Raw genomic sequence first — 17,736 nt, forward strand, 5'->3', positions numbered from 1 at the left:
CAGGACCAAAGAACCCGGGCCAGGTCTGTGGTCACATCTAGTGGACCACCCTGATGTTCTGACTTTGGGACCAGGTCCAGATATTGGACCACCTCCTGTTGTTAGAACCTGGTCTGCTGTGGTTCTGACCTTTGACCCCTGACCTCTTCCTCTGAGTGTTTTTGACGCTGCGTTTGCTCAACAGTGCCCCGGCAGACGGCCAGCTGCCCTACGAGGTCCTCCGAGCCCAGGAGATCAACCGCATGTTCGGACCCAAAGGGAGTCCAGACGCCTACGACGTGATCTTCGACCTCCACAACACCACCTCCAACATGGGCTGCACCCTGATCCTGGAGAGCTCCAAAGACCACTTCAACCTGCAGATGATCAACTATATCCAGGTGAGACCCAGTCCACCCGGGTCAGTCTGGTCCACCTAGGTCAGTCTAGTCTGAGTCCATGGGTCTTTGTGTTGAGGTCAATCATCTACTAAAGCGTCTTCGCAGAAGCTGAGGAACGTTGACTGAATGAGTGACCTGAGTGTGTTGAGCTGGAACAGATTCAAGGATGGGTCAGGGTTAGGGGTCAGGGTTAGGGTTAGGGTTAGGGGTCAGGGTTAGGGGTCAGGGTTAGGGTTAGGGTTATGGACGTTCTTTGGGCCTTTAGTGTCAGAACTCGTGTCTTCACCTTCATAATTCCACTAAACACAAACAGGTTCTGTTAATATTTACTGGGTTTGGGTCCTAACAGACCATAAAACCTGGATGGGTTCAGGATCAGGTCCAAGGGTCAGTTCAGTCGAGCAGAACCTTAAAGTGGACTCGCTCCATTTTTCTTGAACCGTTCTGGTGTTTGATGATCTTCTCTTGTTCTTTCAGAAAGCTCTGGCTCCGGCCTCTTGTCTGGTTCTGCTCAACGAACATCCACTGCTCAAATATTCCACCGCTCGTTCTGTGGCCAAACACCCTGTCGGTGAGTTGACCCTCAGCTGACCCCTGACCCCTGTAGTTGACTCCTGCAGCTGACCCCTGTAGTTGATCCCTGTAAATGACTCCTGTGGTTGACCCCTCTAGTTAACCCCTGTAGTTGACCGCTGTGGTTGACCCCTCTAGTTGACCCCTGTAGTTAACCCCTGTAGTTGACTGCTGTGGTTGACCCCTGTAGTTGACCGCTGTGGTTGACCGCTGTAGTTGACCCCTGTAGTTGACCACTGTGGTTGACCCCTGTAGTTGACCCCTGTAGTTGACCGCTGTGGTTGACCTCTGTATTTCACCCCTGTAGTTGACCCCAGTGGTCGACCCCTGTAGTTGACCCCTGTGGTTCTGGTTCCGGTTCTGTTCCAGGTCTGGAGGTGGGGCCTCAACCTCAAGGCGTCCTCAGGAGTAACATCTTTGAGTCCATGAGGGAGATCCTGAAACACGCCTTGGACTTCATCGAACTGTTCAATGAAGGTGAGGTCGGTCACATGGTTCCGTTGCGGTCTCCTGTTGTTGCCTGTTTCCTATTACTGCCTGTCTCCTGTTGTTGCCTGTTTCCTGTTGTTGCCTGTTTCCTGTTACTGCCTGTCTCCTGTTGTTGCCTTTTCCTGTTTCCTGTTGTTGCCTTTTCTTATTGTTGCCAGTTTTCTATTGTTGCTCATTTCTGTTGCCTGTTTTCTGTTGTTGCCTGTTTCCTGTTGTTGCCCATTGCCTGATGTTGCCTGACTATGAACTTTTTTCCTGAATCAACTTGTTGGTCAAACATGTTGCCTGTCCAAACTCAATGTGTGTTTCAGAGTCAACCGTTGAATCTGAGTTTGTTTCAGTCGTGTTTTTGGAAACCAGCCTCGTCTGTTCCATTCCGTTCTTTTCCGTTGCGTTGCCTCTGTGTTGCTGCGTTGTGTACCGTCCTCCTGCCTCCTTTGTCTCTGCTGTCCCTTTCTTTTCAGCAGCTCCAGGTCACGTGGCGTTCACAGACCGGACTGACTGCGGTTCATTTGAGCTTCGGAGGCCGTCCTCTTCCCGTCCAGGACACTGAATGGGGACGTGTTATGTAACCGTGGACACGTTGACACTGAACAAAGACTGGGGGGGGGGGGGGGGGGTGACCTTTGTGTTTAGTTGGAGCTTTAACCATGGACATTTCCCAGCATCCTCTGGGCCTGTGTTGGTACTGTGTGTTCATGTGTGTGTGTGTGTGTGTGTGTGTGTGTTAGGGGTGGAGTTTCCTCCGTGTTCCGTCCCAGTGTTCCGGGTGTCGGAGCGGGTCGATTACCCCAGAGATGCCAACGGGAACATCATGGCCATGGTCCACCCCAACCTACAGGTAAACCGCATCACATGACCCGGGTCACACACACCTGGTCCAGGTCCACCAGGAGGGTTTATTGGACCGGGTCCAGCTTTGAGCTCAGTATATCCACCCAGATGTTGGGCTGATGATGTCATTGATGCTGTGGTTCAGGTGTCGATGATGTCATCAACGCTGCGGTTCAGGTGCTGATGATGTCATCAGGCTCAGAGAACATGATCAAATATGTATAAATATTAGACCAATAGTAGAACAGAACGGTGGAACGTCTGCTCTGTTTGTTCTATCCATATGGTGGAACAGCGCCCCTGGGGGTTTGTTTGTGTTCTAACTGTTGACTGTTCTATGTTCTAAAAGCGCCCCTGGTGGCTGTGCTGTGTTGTTGCAGGACTGTGACTGGGAGCCCCTGAACCCCGGTGACCCCATGTTCCAAACCTTCGATGGGAAGACCATAAGGTACCAGGGTTCTGGTACCATCTACCCCACCTTCATTAACGAGGCGGCGTATTACGAGAAACAGCAGGCGTTTGTCGCCACCAGACGAGAGACTCTGAGCGCCAATGCCGTCCGCAAGGCGTGAACCGGTCAGCTGTTCCCAGCAGAACCTGTAGAACAGTGGGGTTTAAACATCAGCTGATCCCAGTAGAACCCATACGCACAAGAGTTAGTTGATCCAGTGGGACCAGTGGAGAACCATTAACTATGCAAAGAACGTCTGTGAGGGTTAAAGGCTGTTCTCTGATTGGACGGTTTTTACTGAACTCATTAGTCTGTTTTCATTTTCCCTCTAATTACATTAATTTAACTGTTCATTTAAAATTTGTTTAATGTTAAAACCACAGTTTGAGTCAAACTCTAGTTTTCTCTGAATAGTTGTTGTTGTTCCAGGTGTTTGTTCGTAGTTAAATTGGTATTTGACCCAAAACTGTAACGGAAAGGCCTTTGAGTCCAACTAGAGTCACATGACCAAAACAAACAGATGTGGATGGATGTTAGAACAAGAGAAGAAGAAGAGTTTTTCCCAAACATGTGTATCAGTGTTTGCTGCTGCTCTTTCAGACAGTTGAAGCTCATTGTCGCTTACATCAAAAAAACGGTCCAGTTCTTTAAACATAAATTGTTCCTCCGTTCCTTTTTCAGAAAATGCTCCATTTCCTTATTGAACACAGTCGGCGTCTTTTCCAGGGACTGGATAGTTAGTTCAGTCTGACTGATGGAACGATCTACAAAACCAGATGAAACTGAACAAGAAAACGTGTCCCTTCAGTCCAGTGTACCAGTTAGTCCAGTGCTTGTGTTTTCTTCCAGGTCAGTAAATGAACAGTTCATTTGGTTTCTGTGATTCCACAGCAGAATGTGTGACGGTATTAAACTGAACTGTGTCAGTGAAGGAGCAGATCTGAAAACAGCTGTCAATCAAACCGCATTCAGCCTTCGGTCCCGTCCTCCGATCGGCGCGCGGAAGCTTGGCGTCCGGCCCGGCCGAGCTCCGCCCACAGCTCCGCTCACGGCTCCGTTCGCCCCCGGAGACGCCGAGCGTCCGGGGGCGGGACGACAGGGTGTCATGTGTCCAGTGCTGGTCCAGTTTGTAGTGGTTTTCCAGCAGTTCCACTCAGTCCCATTGAAGTGCATGGACGCTGAGCGTCTACGGACAAATGCACTGAGCAGAGATGGAATGAACAAACACAGACACGGGAATGGAGGAGAAGTGAACAACATCCAGTCCACTGATCTGGGATCAAACTGATTCTGAACCAACTGGTCTGAGAGATGAACGGGTTCCAACACATTTGGAGTCAATGAAATGAAAACAACTGAACAGATTTGAGCATTTAATGGGAGTCATTTTAGGGTCAGAGGAGCTTCACCTGCAGTCTGACACAAACACCTGTGCTGTGAGTATGTGTGGACACTGCAGGAAAGCACATCTGTTTAGAATTTAGGAGGAGACAGAGGAGGAACCTGCATTCTAGATTCAAACCAACACAGATTTATGTTCCTGTTCAGAACTGACACTGACCTCTGCCACAAGAAAGAAACTCATCAGCACAGCAGGGACTGAACGCACAAACACATTCCACACATGTGTTTGGACACATTTATAGAAATATGGGACAGTTTAGGACAGATGGACCAAAGGGACCAAAGGGACCAAATGGACAGGTGATGGACACTGGACTCATGTGAATTCTCTGTTTAACAGTAGCTGCTCAGGACACATGAATAAGGTCATGACCTCTGACCTCTGACCCTAAACTGTGTGTGAACCCTCTGTGGCCTTAGACATCCAGTCTGGTGCTCTGAACCACCTGCCTTAACAGAGAGAGAGAGAGAGAGACAGAGTGAGAGAGAGAGAGAGAGAGAGAGAGAGAGAGAGAGAGAGAGAGAGAGAGACACACACACACACACACACTTACAGACACACTGGAAACTCCACATTTCAGGTGTTATTGGTGGATCATGTGTTGGACAGACGGTCTTCTTTGGACCGTCTGTCCTATTGTATACGTATTGTGATCACTTTGCTTTGTGTGTTGATTAAATGATTACATTTTGGTGATGTGGGGGGGTGGGGTGGGGGGGTGACACAGCTCATTCTTGGTGGAGGTCTGCGCTGTCCCAGTGCTTTTCTACTTCATCCTAGACTTGTGTGTGTTTTGATAAAGTCTGTGGTTGAATGTGACTGTGACGTCCTCACGTCTGTTCTAATGTTTGACTTCAGTCACCGTCATGTTCACGTGTCGATCTGATATAATCCTTTAAAAGTTTCACACTTTTCTGTCTTTAGTCCAACCTGCTGTCGTCCACGTCCTGTGGACAAAACACACCAACAACAAAAAAATGTCAATAAAAGCAATAAAATAAACAATAAAAACACGATGGACGAGTCTGAAGTGGTTTATACAGATGTGAGAGAGACAGGAGGAGACCACAGACAGGCAGCAGAGGACCACAGACAGACAGGAGGAGACCACAGACAGGCAGCAGAGGACCACAGACAGGCAGCAGAGGACCACAGACAGGCAGCAGAGGACCACAGACAGACAGCAGAGGACCACAGACAGACAGGAGGAGACCACAGACAGGCAGCAGAGGACCACAGACAGGCAGCAGAGGACCACAGACAGACAGCAGAGGACCACAGACAGACAGGAGGAGACCACAGACAGGCAGCAGAGGACCACAGACAGGCAGCAGAGGACCACAGACAGACAGCAGAGGACCACAGACAGGAGAGGACCACAGACAGGCAGCAGAGGACCACAGACAGCAGAGGACCACAGACAGGAGAGGACCACAGACAGGCAGCAGAGGACCACAGACAGCAGAGGACCACAGACAGGCAGCAGAGGACCACAGACAGCAGAGGACCACAGACAGGCAGCAGAGGACCACAGACAGACAGCAGAGGACCACAGACAGGCAGCAGAGGACCACAGACAGACAGCAGAGGACCACAGACAGCAGAGGACCACAGACAGGCAGCAGAGGACCACAGACAGACAGGAGAGGACCACAGACAGACAGGAGAGGACCACAGACAGCAGAGGACCACAGACAGGCAGCAGAGGACCACAGACAGCAGAGGACCACAGACAGGCAGCAGAGGACCACAGACAGACAGGAGAGGACCAAGGACAGACAGGAGGAGACCACAGACAGGCAGCAGAGGACCACAGATATATATACATATAAATAATCTAAAACTTAATCAAAATAATCTGAATATAAATAATATAAATATAAATAATAATAAAAAAAACCCAGTTTAAATCTGAATTTAAATAATAGAAATATTGATAATATAAATATAAACAACATAAATATAAATAACCATGAGATCAGGTCAGATGTTTTTTTTTTGTTTTTTTTACTGATGGTTTCACAGTTTGTTTTTGTTTTTTTTTTACAGGTGGTTTCAGTGTTTTTTTTTACTGATGTTTTAATGTTTTTATTTGTTTTTGTTTTTTGCTGATGGTTTCGTTGTTTTTTGTTTGTTTGTGGGTTTTTTTAGCTGATGGTTTCAATGTGACCACAATGAGGAACAGATGAGTTTGCTCATGTGTTTTCATGGGTTTAAAGCAGAAGTTGTTTCATTCATAGTTGAACATGTTTCAGGTCCAGTTCACTGATTGGATTTGATAAACATGTGAATCTACAGCTTCATCATGTGTTTATGAAAACAGCAGAACCTGAAACAGACGGAAAGGGTCAGTATACACACTGTTATAATAATAATAATAATAATAATAATAATAATAATAATAATAATAATTTATTAATGAAAGCTGCAAGCAGCATTGGGCGGGACCTCGCACCGGGCGTTCCGCCTCCTGCACGAACCGCCTCCCGTGACCGTCCACACCTCAGCTCCACTCACACCTCTCCGTCCCCATACCAGTTCCCACCCTTTAGTGTCCGTCCTCCTTACATCTGTACAGAACACCAGCGACCCTCTGCTGAAACCACCATCACCTTTAAATGAGACTTTTATTTTGGAAACCCTACTGTGTGTATGTGCATTTGTTTTGTATGTGAGAGAAAGAATCAGTTAGAAAAATTAATTGAAATTGTATGAATAATTGAGCATAAAAGTGATGATCTATCACATTTAAGGCTATTATTAAAACCCTATTGTGTGAGCATGTGTGTCTGTGAGAAAGAGTACTTTTGTATGAAGAAACATTGTACAAACAGTTGAGCGTTTGGTCATAAAAATGAAAAGCAGTTATGTAATAGACATTATGTATTATTTTTAATGGGGGTTTTATTTAGAAAAATGTAGTCCATGTACTTTTAATATGCAAAAAATTCCAATATCCACAATATAATGCAGCAAAACCTGTTTTAAAATGTGAGTGGAAAAAAAAAAAAAATAATAATTCATTGTCATGTCTGGGGTTGGAACCCAGGACTCCTGTACAATAGATCATAGCACTGACCACTGATCTATTGTCAGACACACACAAGCCTGCACTGGTAAGCCTTATATAGGGATTTTGTCATTGTGAAAAGTGAAACTAAACACACTCTTCAAAAAAATCGCCATAATTCCATAACCGTAGGTCGTATCTGAAAAATTCTTTCACTTTTGGATTCTGCAGACTTGTGGGAATTTAATGAGGTATAACTTTTGTGTCAAAAGTCTGAAATGAATAAGCAGTAATTGCAGAATTGTAGAATAACTTTCAAAGGCAGATTGCCAACTTCCTGTTGGAGTTAGCTCATGAGTGTCAGTGTATGATTTGTCGGCTCAATCAGACCAACATTTTGGCATTTGTTTCATGTTTCTGTGACATTCCTACTGGCCGCTAGGGCAGATTTTGTGTGTTTTTTAGTACATAGGTGGTGCTACAGAGTCCATTTTGGTACCCAAGGGGTTGAATTTGATATTGTATGAAAGTGTTCACCAGCCATGACATACATGGCAAATTTGGTGAGTTTTGGAGCATGTTAAGGGGGTCAAATGGCAGTCTAAAGAGGAAAAAGTATGAAAAGAAACAAATTGTTATAAATCAATAACCGTACATCGTATCTCAAAATTTTTTTGCATGTGAGCATTGTGGTGAGTCCCATGAACGCGTAGATATGTCACATGTGGGGAAAAACTGCAAAGTGAAAAATGAGTTCCAAACATCGCAACTTTACTGGCTTCTAAAAAAAATCTAAGACAGTTAAGACTAAGTTACGAGAACACTTTTTTGAGGAGGGTTCACTCTATCGTTTGGTGTTATTTAGAAGTCAATACGACAAACGGTGTCATCGGAGTTAGTTATAGAAATTTTATTTTGAAAGGCATATTGCGAACTTCCTTTTGGAGCTAGCTCATAGGTGTCAATGCGTGATTTGTTGGGCTCGATTAAACGAAAGTTTTGGCGTTGGTTTTGTGTGTCTACGACATTCCTACTGGAAGTTTGCAATTTGAGCATTTATTTTGAAAGGCAAATTCTGAACTTCCTGTTGGAGTTAGCTCATGAGTGTCTGTGTATGATTTTTCGGGCTCGATGAGATGAAAATTTTGGCGTTTGTTTCATGTTTCTACGACATTCCTACAGGCTGCTAGGGCCGTTTTTGTGTCTCTAGGGGGCGCTATGGCACCTATGGGTATAATTTTTACACTGTATCACATTTTTCGCCGGACCTGACATGTGTGCCACATTTGGTGAGTTTTGGAGCATGTTCAGGGGGTCACAATCCAGGTGAAAGTGGCGGAGTAAGAAAAATAATATAAAAACGAACGAAAAACAATAGGGCCTTGCTTGCAGGTAACTTTCGGCTCGGTCCCTAATTAATAAGACTAATTAAACTCTATTAGCCTCATTAACTCAGACCCATTCATTGAACCTGGACTCAGTTCACTCTGGTCTACATCTGTGCCATTGATCTCAAACTCTGCGTGTTTTATTACTGATTATTATTTTATTGGCTGATAGACTCATATATTGTGGTACCGGACGGTCACCTGTAAAAATACAGAGTATAAATATAAAGTATTTGTACTCCGGCTCTGCTTGAAGTACTACAGACTCACAGACGCTCTGTAATCCGACAGTCCCTGAACGCACCTCGATCCAGGAAGTAACAAAGTTTGTTGCGGATCCATCCGAACTCATCGGAACCCGGTCCACGGTCTGTCCACGGTCTGTCCACGGTCTGTCCGCGGTTTATTCACGGTCGGTCCGTCCACGTGCCCCCGGGCCGTCCTTCCACCGGTTCGGTCCGGACTCCGTGGCGGGAGGCGCGCGGAGCCCCAAGCGGGCCTAGATGTGGGACCAGGAGGGGTCCATGTGGGACCAGGAGCGGACCATGTGGGACCAGGAGGAGTTCAGCCGGCACTGGAGGTCCGAGTTCGGCTCGGACGCGGAGGTTCCGCTCATGGAGCTGCGGACGGTGGCGGACATGGAGGCGGAGCTGGCCGGCTGCCGGGCCCGGCTGAGGCGGCTCCAGGAGGCTCTGGAGCGGGAGAAGTTCAAGGTGGTCTACCTGCAGACCACCGTGGCCCGGCACAGGAGGGACGGACCCGCGGGTCCCGGGCCCCGGGCGGCGGAGGTCCTCGGCCACGGCGGGACCAGGTCTGGAGGTCGGATGGGTAAACCGGTGCCCATCCCGGCCCCCCCCCAGAGAGCCGCGTCCCTGGACGCAGGGGGGGTCCGGTCCGAGGACGCCAGCGACCGCGAGTACGAAGACCCGGAGCTGAACGAGAACTTCGTCCGGAGCAACCTGTTGGTCCCGGGGGGGTTGTGTCGAGACCCGGGCCCCCGGAGCCTCAGGGACCCCCGAAGGCCCTTCAGACAGAGCCGGGACCTGGACTCCGACGACGGCCGGCTGTCCCCGTCGGTCCTCCCGGGCCACCGGAGGGCCTCTCGGGGCTCCGGAACCAGCACCCCGGACCGGAGGAGCGACGGGGACCTGAGCTCCGACCACGAGGACTCCTCATCTGCAGGTAAGACCCCCGAACCGGACCGGGACCAGAACCAGGTCCAGACCCATCATGTATATCTAATGACAAAGGGTTGAATGTAAGGGACATTAAAGGGTCATTAAGGGTCACTGCTGACCTCTGACCTCTGACCTGTGCTGTGGCTCTGCTCCAGTTGTTGTGGTCTTCTGGGAGGCAGTAGGTGAACATGTGTGATGGCTTTCCTGGTTCTGCGGGTTTGGACTCATGTTCAGACTGAACCCGATCCACGCATTTACAGTTGGACTCATGAGTCCAAAGACCTGGTTTAACATCAGTTCCAGGTGGATCAGATGGACCAGGTGGACTGTTAGTTAAAGGCCACCTGTGTCCTCATGAACTGGTGTGGAGATGATGATGATGAAGAAGATGATGATGGTTCCTTTGACCTCTGGTTCCTTTGGACTCTGGTTCTTTCAGACTCTGGTTCCTTTGGACTCTGGTTCCTTCAGACTCTGGTTCCTTTGACCTCTGGTTCCTTCAGACTCTGGTTCCTTCAGACTCTGGTTCCTTCGGACTCTGGTTCCTTTGACCTCTGGTTCCTTCAGACTCTGGTTCCTTCAGACTCTGGTTCCTTCGGACTCTGGTTCCTTCGGACTCTGGTTCCTTCAGACTCTGGTTCCTTCGGACTCTGGTTCCTTTGACCTCTGGTTCCTTCAGACTCTGGTTCCTTCAGACTCTGGTTCCTTCGGACTCTGGTTCCTTTGACCTCTGGTTCCTTCAGACTCTGGTTCCTTCGGACTCTGGTTCCTTTGACCTCTGGTTCCTTCAGACTCTGGTTCCTTCAGACTCTGGTTCCTTCGGACTCTGGTTCCTTTGGACTCTGGTTCCTTCGGACTCTGGTTCCTTGGACCTCTGGTTCCTTCAGACTCTGGTTCCTTTGACCTCTGGTTCCTTCAGACTCTGGTTCCTTCAGACTCTGGTTCCTTTGGACTCTGGTTCCTTCGGACTCTGGTTCCTTGGACCTCTGGTTCCTTCAGACTCTGGTTCCTTTGACCTCTGGTTCCTTCGGACTCTGGTTCCTTCAGACTCTGGTTCCTTCGGACTCTGGTTCCTTCGGACTCTGGTTCCTTTGACCTCTGGTTCCTTCGGACTCTGGTTCCTTTGACCTCTGGTTCCTTCAGACTCTGGTTCCTTCGGACTCTGGTTCCTTTGACCTCTGGTTCCTTCAGACTCTGGTTCCTTCAGACTCTGGTTCCTTCGGACTCTGGTTCCTTTGGACTCTGGTTCTTTCGGTCTCTGGTTCCTTGGACCTCTGGTTCCTTCAGACTCTGGTTCCTTTGACCTCTGGTTCCTTCAGACTCTGGTTCCTTTGGATTCTGGTTCCTTCGGACTCTGGTTCCTTGGACCTCTGGTTCCTTCAGACTCTGGTTCCTTTGACCTCTGGTTCCTTCGGACTCTGGTTCCTTCAGACTCTGGTTCCTTCGGACTCTGGTTCCTTCGGACTCTGGTTCCTTCGGACTCTGGTTCCTTTGACCTCTGGTTCCTTCAGACTCTGGTTCCTTTGACCTCTGGTTCCTTCGGGCTCTGGTTCCTTCAGACTCTGGTTCCTTCAGACTCTGGTTCCTTCGGACTCTGGTTCCTTTGGACTTTTCAGTAGGACCATTAAATATCATGTACAAATATACATCTTGTTCTTCTTATTTTCCACAAACTTAGTGAAAACACTGGAACCCAAATGTCCCCTAAATGTGTGAGGTCCCTGAATGCACCATGTGACCTGTGACGTCTTGGGTTTGTTGTGTTTGAGTGTCCGCTGTGTGACATCACATCCTCTTTCCACATCTGCAGGGTCTGGTTCTGACGGGCCATGGATGGGCTCAGGTGAACCTGGTCAGACCCTAGAAACAGAGTGATGAGAGCTGTAAAATCCCACAGTTCTGAACGCCTCTCTGCGATGGTAAAACCGGGCCTGTGGTTTTGGGTCTGTGTCAATAAAATCAGGTTATGTTTGTTATGTTAGTGGGTCTGACCCGGTCTGAGGTCTAGATACGGACCGGGTCTGTGAATGTGACAGAGGAACCCAGTTCACCGAGTTCCTTTGACTGCGTAGACCTGGTCTCAGATCAGCGGAACGTGTCCAGACCCGTCCTGGGTTCATGTTGAGGAACTCGGAGCGTCTTCAGTCTGGGAATGTTTTCAGTCTGGGCTTCGAGTGTCTGTCCGTGAGGTTCTGTCGGTTCTGTTCTGTCCATGAGGTTCTGTCGGTTCTGTTCTGTCGGTTCTGTTCTGTCCATGAGGTTCTGTCGGTTCTGTTCTGTCGGTTCTGTTCTGTCCATGAGGTTCTGTCGGTTCTGTTCTGTCGGTTCTGTTCTGTCCATGAGGTTCTGTCGGTTCTGTTCAACACTGGGAGTCGCTGCTGGGCTTGGTTTGGACAACGTCCATCAGTCCACAACAATCAAACCTATTAGACACATCCCAGAGTTTAGACACAACTAGGGATGCACGATACCATTTTTTTCCAGACCGAGTTTGAGTATGAGTACTTACATTTGAGTACTTGCTGATACAGAGTACTGATCCTAGTCCTTAGTAATCCCATTCCAGTCGTTAGTTCCTTTTGTAAATGTGCTTTATTGTCGTTGTCATTAGTCTGACTGGAACAAAGTGCTGCTACTGACATTTAATGTGTTGGAATGAGCGTTTGTCAGTTAATCCACCAGGGGGCGCCGCTCTGAATTAACCATACTGGACAAATACCACGAAGAAGAGGAAAGTTTAATGAAGAAGAAGAAAGTCAGTAATACCAAACCTGTAGACGACAGAGGGAACACTACTGTGATACTAATGTTAGTGTTTTCTCTGTAAGGTTTAAAAGTTTAGCTTCAGCAGGAAGAGAAAAGACAAATGAGTTTTAAGTTTGGTTTTCACTTCCACTGGCGGCGGTCCGCACCGCTCCGTACTCCTGCTGGTATTCTCTGTCTGGGTACTCATCCGCCATCAGCTGGAAAACAGATGAATGTACGCAGAGGACGGACAGAAGGCTGCGTCTGTATCTGTCTGTGTCTGAACGCTACTGTCAGTCAGCCTTACTGTGATCAGCCTCATTTCTTTGGTTCCATCTCCACACTCTTCACACTCACACACATTCTTCCTCCTCCTCGTACCTGCTGCACTGAACTGGGAAAGGCACACAGACAGAAGTGGGATCGGTGCATTTGTATCGGATATCTTTTACGAGTACGAGTACACACACGAGTATCGGAGCCAATGCCTGATACTCATATCGGTATCGGAGCATCCCTAGACACATCCCAGAGTTTAGAAGTGGAGCTCTGTGCAGCTGCAGTAGTCAGAGGCATTGAAGCCGTTTCTGTTCACTGCTGCTGCTGCTGCTGCGGCTGCTGCGGTCCTAATGCTGCTGCAGTGGTCCTAATGCTGCGGCTGCGGTGGTCCTAATGCTGCGGCTGCGGTGGTCCTAATGCTGCTGCTGCAGTGGTCCTAATGCAGCTGCAGTGGTCCTAATGCTGCTGCTGCTGCGGTCCTAATGCTGCTGCAGTGGTCCTAATGCTGCTGCAGTGGTCCTAATGCTGCTGCAGTGGTCTTAATGCTGCTGCTGCAGTGGTCCTAATGCTGCTGCAGTGGTCCTAATGCTGCTGCTGCAGTGGTCCTAATGCTGCTGCAGTGGTCCTAATGCTGCTGCAGTGGTCCTAATGCTGCTGCTGCAGTGGTCCTAATGCTGCTGCAGTGGTCCTAATGCTGCTGCTGCAGTGGTCTTAATGCTGCTGCTGCAGTGGTCCTAATGCTGCTGCAGTGGTCCTAATGCTGCTGCTGCAGTGGTCCTAATGCTGCTGCAGTGGTCCTAATGCTGCTGCAGTGGTCCTAATGCTGCTGCAATGGTCTTAATGCTGCTGCAGTGGTCCTAATGCTGCTGCAGTGGTCCTAATGCTGCTGCTGCAGTGGTCCTAATGCTGCTGCTGCAGTGGTCCTAATGCTGCTGCTGCAGTGGTCCTAATGCTGCTGCAGTGGTCCTAATGCTGCTGCTGCAGTGGTCCTAATGCTGCTCTGTTTGTATACACATGGACTTTTTCTGATGGAGTTCACTATGGAAGTGTTTACTGTGAGGGACCAGAACCAGGGACAGACTAACGGACCCATGATTCTGAGGACAGGACTGAGGGTGGACAGACACACTGAAGTCATCCGCAGCTTTAAACTATGTTAATCTTTTTTGCGTTAAGTGTTTTAAGTGTCCCGTCCCAGCCTCGTGTCACAGACCTGGGGGGGTTGGGGAACCTCCTCACCTGTGCTCACCTGAGTCACTAGAGGACATGGTGAGGACAATCGGTGGCATCAGTGTGGACAGACTTGTGCATGTCCTCACAGACATTCAATCCATTTATGAACAGGTGAATGTCCTCCTGGACTGGACTGGATGGACCCAGGGTTGGTTCTGGTTGTTCTGCTTCTGGTTTTTCTGGTTCTGGTTGGACCACATGGACCAGATGACTGTAGACCACATGGGTGCAGATCCTGGTGGTCTCTGAGCGTGTGCAGATCCTGGTGGTCTCTGAGTGTGTGCAGATCCTGGTGGTCTCTGAGCGTGTGCAGATCCTGGTGGTCTCTGAGCGTGTGCAGATCCTGGTGGTCTCTGAGCGTGTGCAGATGCTGTGTGTTGTGTGTGTGGTTTCCTGTGGAGGCAGTTCTGCTGCCTTCATCACTTTCACTTCCTGTATTCAGTGGAAACAGAACTAACGCAGACATGAGCGTGTGCACATCTGAACCCACATGTTCTTCTCAAAGCAGGACGTTCCACTGGGCCACAGTTCAGGGACTTCAGGTTCAGGTCACATGACCTCCTGATGCAGGTGCTATGTGGATGATGGGTGACCTTTGACCTCCACCGGCTGATCCAGGACCAGCTGGTGTTAGAGCGGACTCACTGTGGGAGGGGCCTTGGGAACAGCGCCCCCCATTGGACACCTGTCCCAGTGGAGGCGGAGTCTGTGGTTCTCTCTGGGGTTCTGTGGTTCTGTCTGTGGTTCTGTGTCTCCATCTTCCATCAGAACATTTCTCTTTAACTTTGTCTTCCTTCTTCATTTGGTTTAATTTGTATTTTTGTCAATAATGGTTATAATTTGTGTATGAACTGGGTCCAGGTCCTGGTCCAGGTCCAGGTTGTGGTCCAGGTCCTGGTCATGACTACCTCTCTTAACGGTGTGACCCCCCCCCCCCCCCCCCAACACCACCACCACCTTTCAGGTGCAGTAGCAGAAGGTGGACACCAGAGGGCGGTGGTGGATTGTGTAGATGTGTGTGTATCTGTGTTGTGTTTGTGGGTCAGTGGTAAGGATCTGGTGTGTGTGTGTGTGTGTGTGTCTGGACTGGATAAACATTTACACAGTAGTGTAGTTGTGTGTAACAGTGTAGTTTTGTGTAACTGTGTGTATTTTTGTGTAACTGTGTGTTGTGTAACTGTGTGTAGTTTTGTGTAAATGTGTGTTGTGTGTCCTTTTCCTTCTCACTTTGATGGTTGATGAATATTTGATGGTTGTGATGCTCCAGGAAAATGAACACACACTTCAGTGTGTGTGTGTGTGTGTGTGTGTGTGTGTGTGTGTGTGTGTGTGTGTGTGTGTGTGTGTGTGTGTGTGTGTAGAGGATGGAGAGAGTGTGTGTTTTCTTTGTTTGGATCCACACTGGTTTATCTGGTTAATCTGTTGTGTTTCCATGGTTACTGCCTGCTGTGGGTCTGTTGTGTTTCCATGGTTACTGTCTGGTGTGGGTCTGTTGTGTTTCCATAGTTACTGCTTGCTGTGGGTCTGTTGTGTTTCCATGGTTACTGCCTGCTGTGGGTCTGTTGTGTTTCCATGGTTACTGCCTGCTGTGGGTCTGTTGTGTTTCCATGGTTACTGCCTGCTGTGGGTCTGTTGTGTTTCCATGGTTACTGCCTGCTGTGGGTCTGTTGTGTTTCCATGGTTACTGTCTGGTGTGGGTCTGTTGTGTTTCCATGGTTACTGCCTGCTGTGGGTCTGTTGTGTTTCCATGGTTACTGCCTGCTGTGGGTCTGTTGTGTTTCCATGGTTACTGCCTGCTGTGGGTCTGTTGTGTTTCCATGGTTACTGTCTGCTGTGGGTCTGTTGTGTTTCCATGGTTACTGCCTGCTGTGGGTCTGTTGTGTTTCCATGGTTACTGTCTGGTGTGGGTCTGTTGTGTTTCCATGGTTACTGCCTGCTGTGGGTCTGTTGTGTTTCCATGGTTACTGTCTGCTGTGGGTTCTTCAGTTCTGTTCCATTCCTGTTCAGTGTGTGTGTTCTGCCGTGGTCGTCGTCTTCTTCTTCATGTGTTCATGTGTGTGTAGTGTTTCCTCCAGCTGGTACTGAGGCCTGTGCATCCAGACAAAGAGCCTGCAGGGTGTGTGTGTGTGTGGGGGTGCATCTCCTGTCAGCCTTTGTGTCCTAATTGAAGTTCTTCTGCCAGCTCTGTCCTCCCCCATGCTGCTCACAGGAGGAGGGGGAAGAAGGGGAAGAGGGGGAGGAGGGGGAAGAGGGGGGAGGGGGAGGGGGAGGGGGAGGGGGAGGGGATAGACCCTGACGGTGGTTTGGATTGGAGGAGGGCGTGCCCCCCCCCCCCCCCCCCGTCCATCTCTGCTGCCCCCCCCCCTCCCCCAGGTTATCTCTGCTGTCCCCCCCCATTCATCTCTGCCTGTCGGCCGGTAATAAGTAATAAGCTAAAAACCCGAAAAAAGAGGCTAAAGACAAAAAAACAAAACAAAACAGGCTACAGAAGCCTTTGACAGCTGGGTGTGAACTTTTCAGGAACACATGGACCAGGTTTAAATCTGGGTCTGATTTATTAAAAAGAATGAACAGATGAAGACAGCAGACTCCATGGCTAGAAAACTTCAACACAAAGACGTGACTGCATTCTGGAACTAGAAAAGCACTCGGAGAGCGCAGACCTCCGCCAAGGCTGATCAGTGGTCCCCCCCGTGGGCCCCCCCACACCAAGGAGGTTATGTTTTTGCCAGGGTTTGTTTGTCTGTCTGTCTGTCTGTCTGTCTGTCTGTCCGTTAGTGTGCAACATAACTCAAAAAGTTATGGACAGATTTTGATGAAATTTTCTGGTCTGTGCCCCCCCGTGGGCCCCCCCACCCCCGATCACCACCAAAATTTAATCATTTCTTCCTCATCCCATTTCCAACAAACCCTGAAAATTTCATCCAAATCTGTCCATAACTTTTTGAGTTATGTTGCACACTAACGGACAGACAAACAAACAAACCCTGGCAAAAACAGAACCTCCTTGGCGGAGGTAATGAAGTGCAAGTCATTGATAACAGTCAGATCTGTCTGTCATCTAATACTGACAGAAAACTGGAAATGACAGAAGGAAATGCATTATGGGAAAAACATTTGAGTAAGTTTAGAAACTTTGACGAGTTTAAGGTTGGTGAGCTTAGTTCGTGTGTGTGGTATAGTTTGTGTGTTGTGTAGTTGTTGTGTAGTTGGTGGTTGTTTGTGTGTGATGGAGGCGTGTTGTATTGGTCATATGTGTACTTCCTGTGTGTCATGTTGTCATGGGAACTGATTGAGCACCAGACATGTCTCCATCCAACAGCTGCTCGTTGTAGCGTGTTTCATGTGTCGTATAATCGACTCTCACACAGTCAGGACTGTATCAGAGGGTTACCATGACAACCGCAACCTGACTCTGTGATTGGTCCAGTTCTTCTTCAGGTTCCATCAGGGTCACATGAGGACAAAAGACCCCAGAATGAGTCTGCGTTAATGAAACGCTCACCATCACAGCCTGGGATTATTGTTGTTATTATTATTATGGGTGTTGTTATTATTATTGTTTGTTATTGTTGTTGTTTTGACCTGTTTTTATTTATTTTCTGATACCTTTGTGTCAGTCTGTGTACTGGGTTGAGGAGCTGCTGTTGGCGCTGATGACGGCTGAACTGGTCCTAATCTGATGGGTCTTCAGTCACAGATCGTCTGTACAGAGGGGAGGCCGTGGCAGAGGTGGGCGCCCCCTGGTGGTGGTGGCAGAGGCCGGCTCCC

At 48.8% G+C, this 17,736-nt stretch overlaps 2 protein-coding genes across 2 annotated transcripts in view; both read left to right on the top strand.

Annotated features, from left to right (window-relative positions):
* aspa (aspartoacylase) overlaps positions 1-2,996 on the top strand; it is a 7,020-nt gene extending 4,024 nt beyond the window's left edge. Inside the window, exons 2-6 of the mRNA XM_030153475.1 lie at positions 185-380; positions 858-951; positions 1,323-1,430; positions 2,174-2,283; positions 2,657-2,996. Coding sequence (XP_030009335.1) covers positions 185-380; positions 858-951; positions 1,323-1,430; positions 2,174-2,283; positions 2,657-2,848 — 700 coding nt within the window. The 3' untranslated portion in view covers positions 2,849-2,996. The remainder of the gene's footprint in view (positions 1-184; positions 381-857; positions 952-1,322; positions 1,431-2,173; positions 2,284-2,656) is intronic.
* Positions 2,997-8,296: 5,300 nt separating this feature from the next.
* abr (ABR activator of RhoGEF and GTPase) overlaps positions 8,297-17,736 on the top strand; it is a 46,435-nt gene continuing 36,995 nt past the window's right edge. The window contains exon 1 of the mRNA XM_030153467.1: positions 8,297-9,712. Coding sequence (XP_030009327.1) covers positions 9,034-9,712 — 679 coding nt within the window. The 5' untranslated portion in view covers positions 8,297-9,033. The remainder of the gene's footprint in view (positions 9,713-17,736) is intronic.

This window comes from Sphaeramia orbicularis, chromosome 14, assembly GCF_902148855.1.
Source record: "Sphaeramia orbicularis chromosome 14, fSphaOr1.1, whole genome shotgun sequence".
Taxonomy (NCBI): domain Eukaryota; kingdom Metazoa; phylum Chordata; class Actinopteri; order Kurtiformes; family Apogonidae; genus Sphaeramia; species Sphaeramia orbicularis.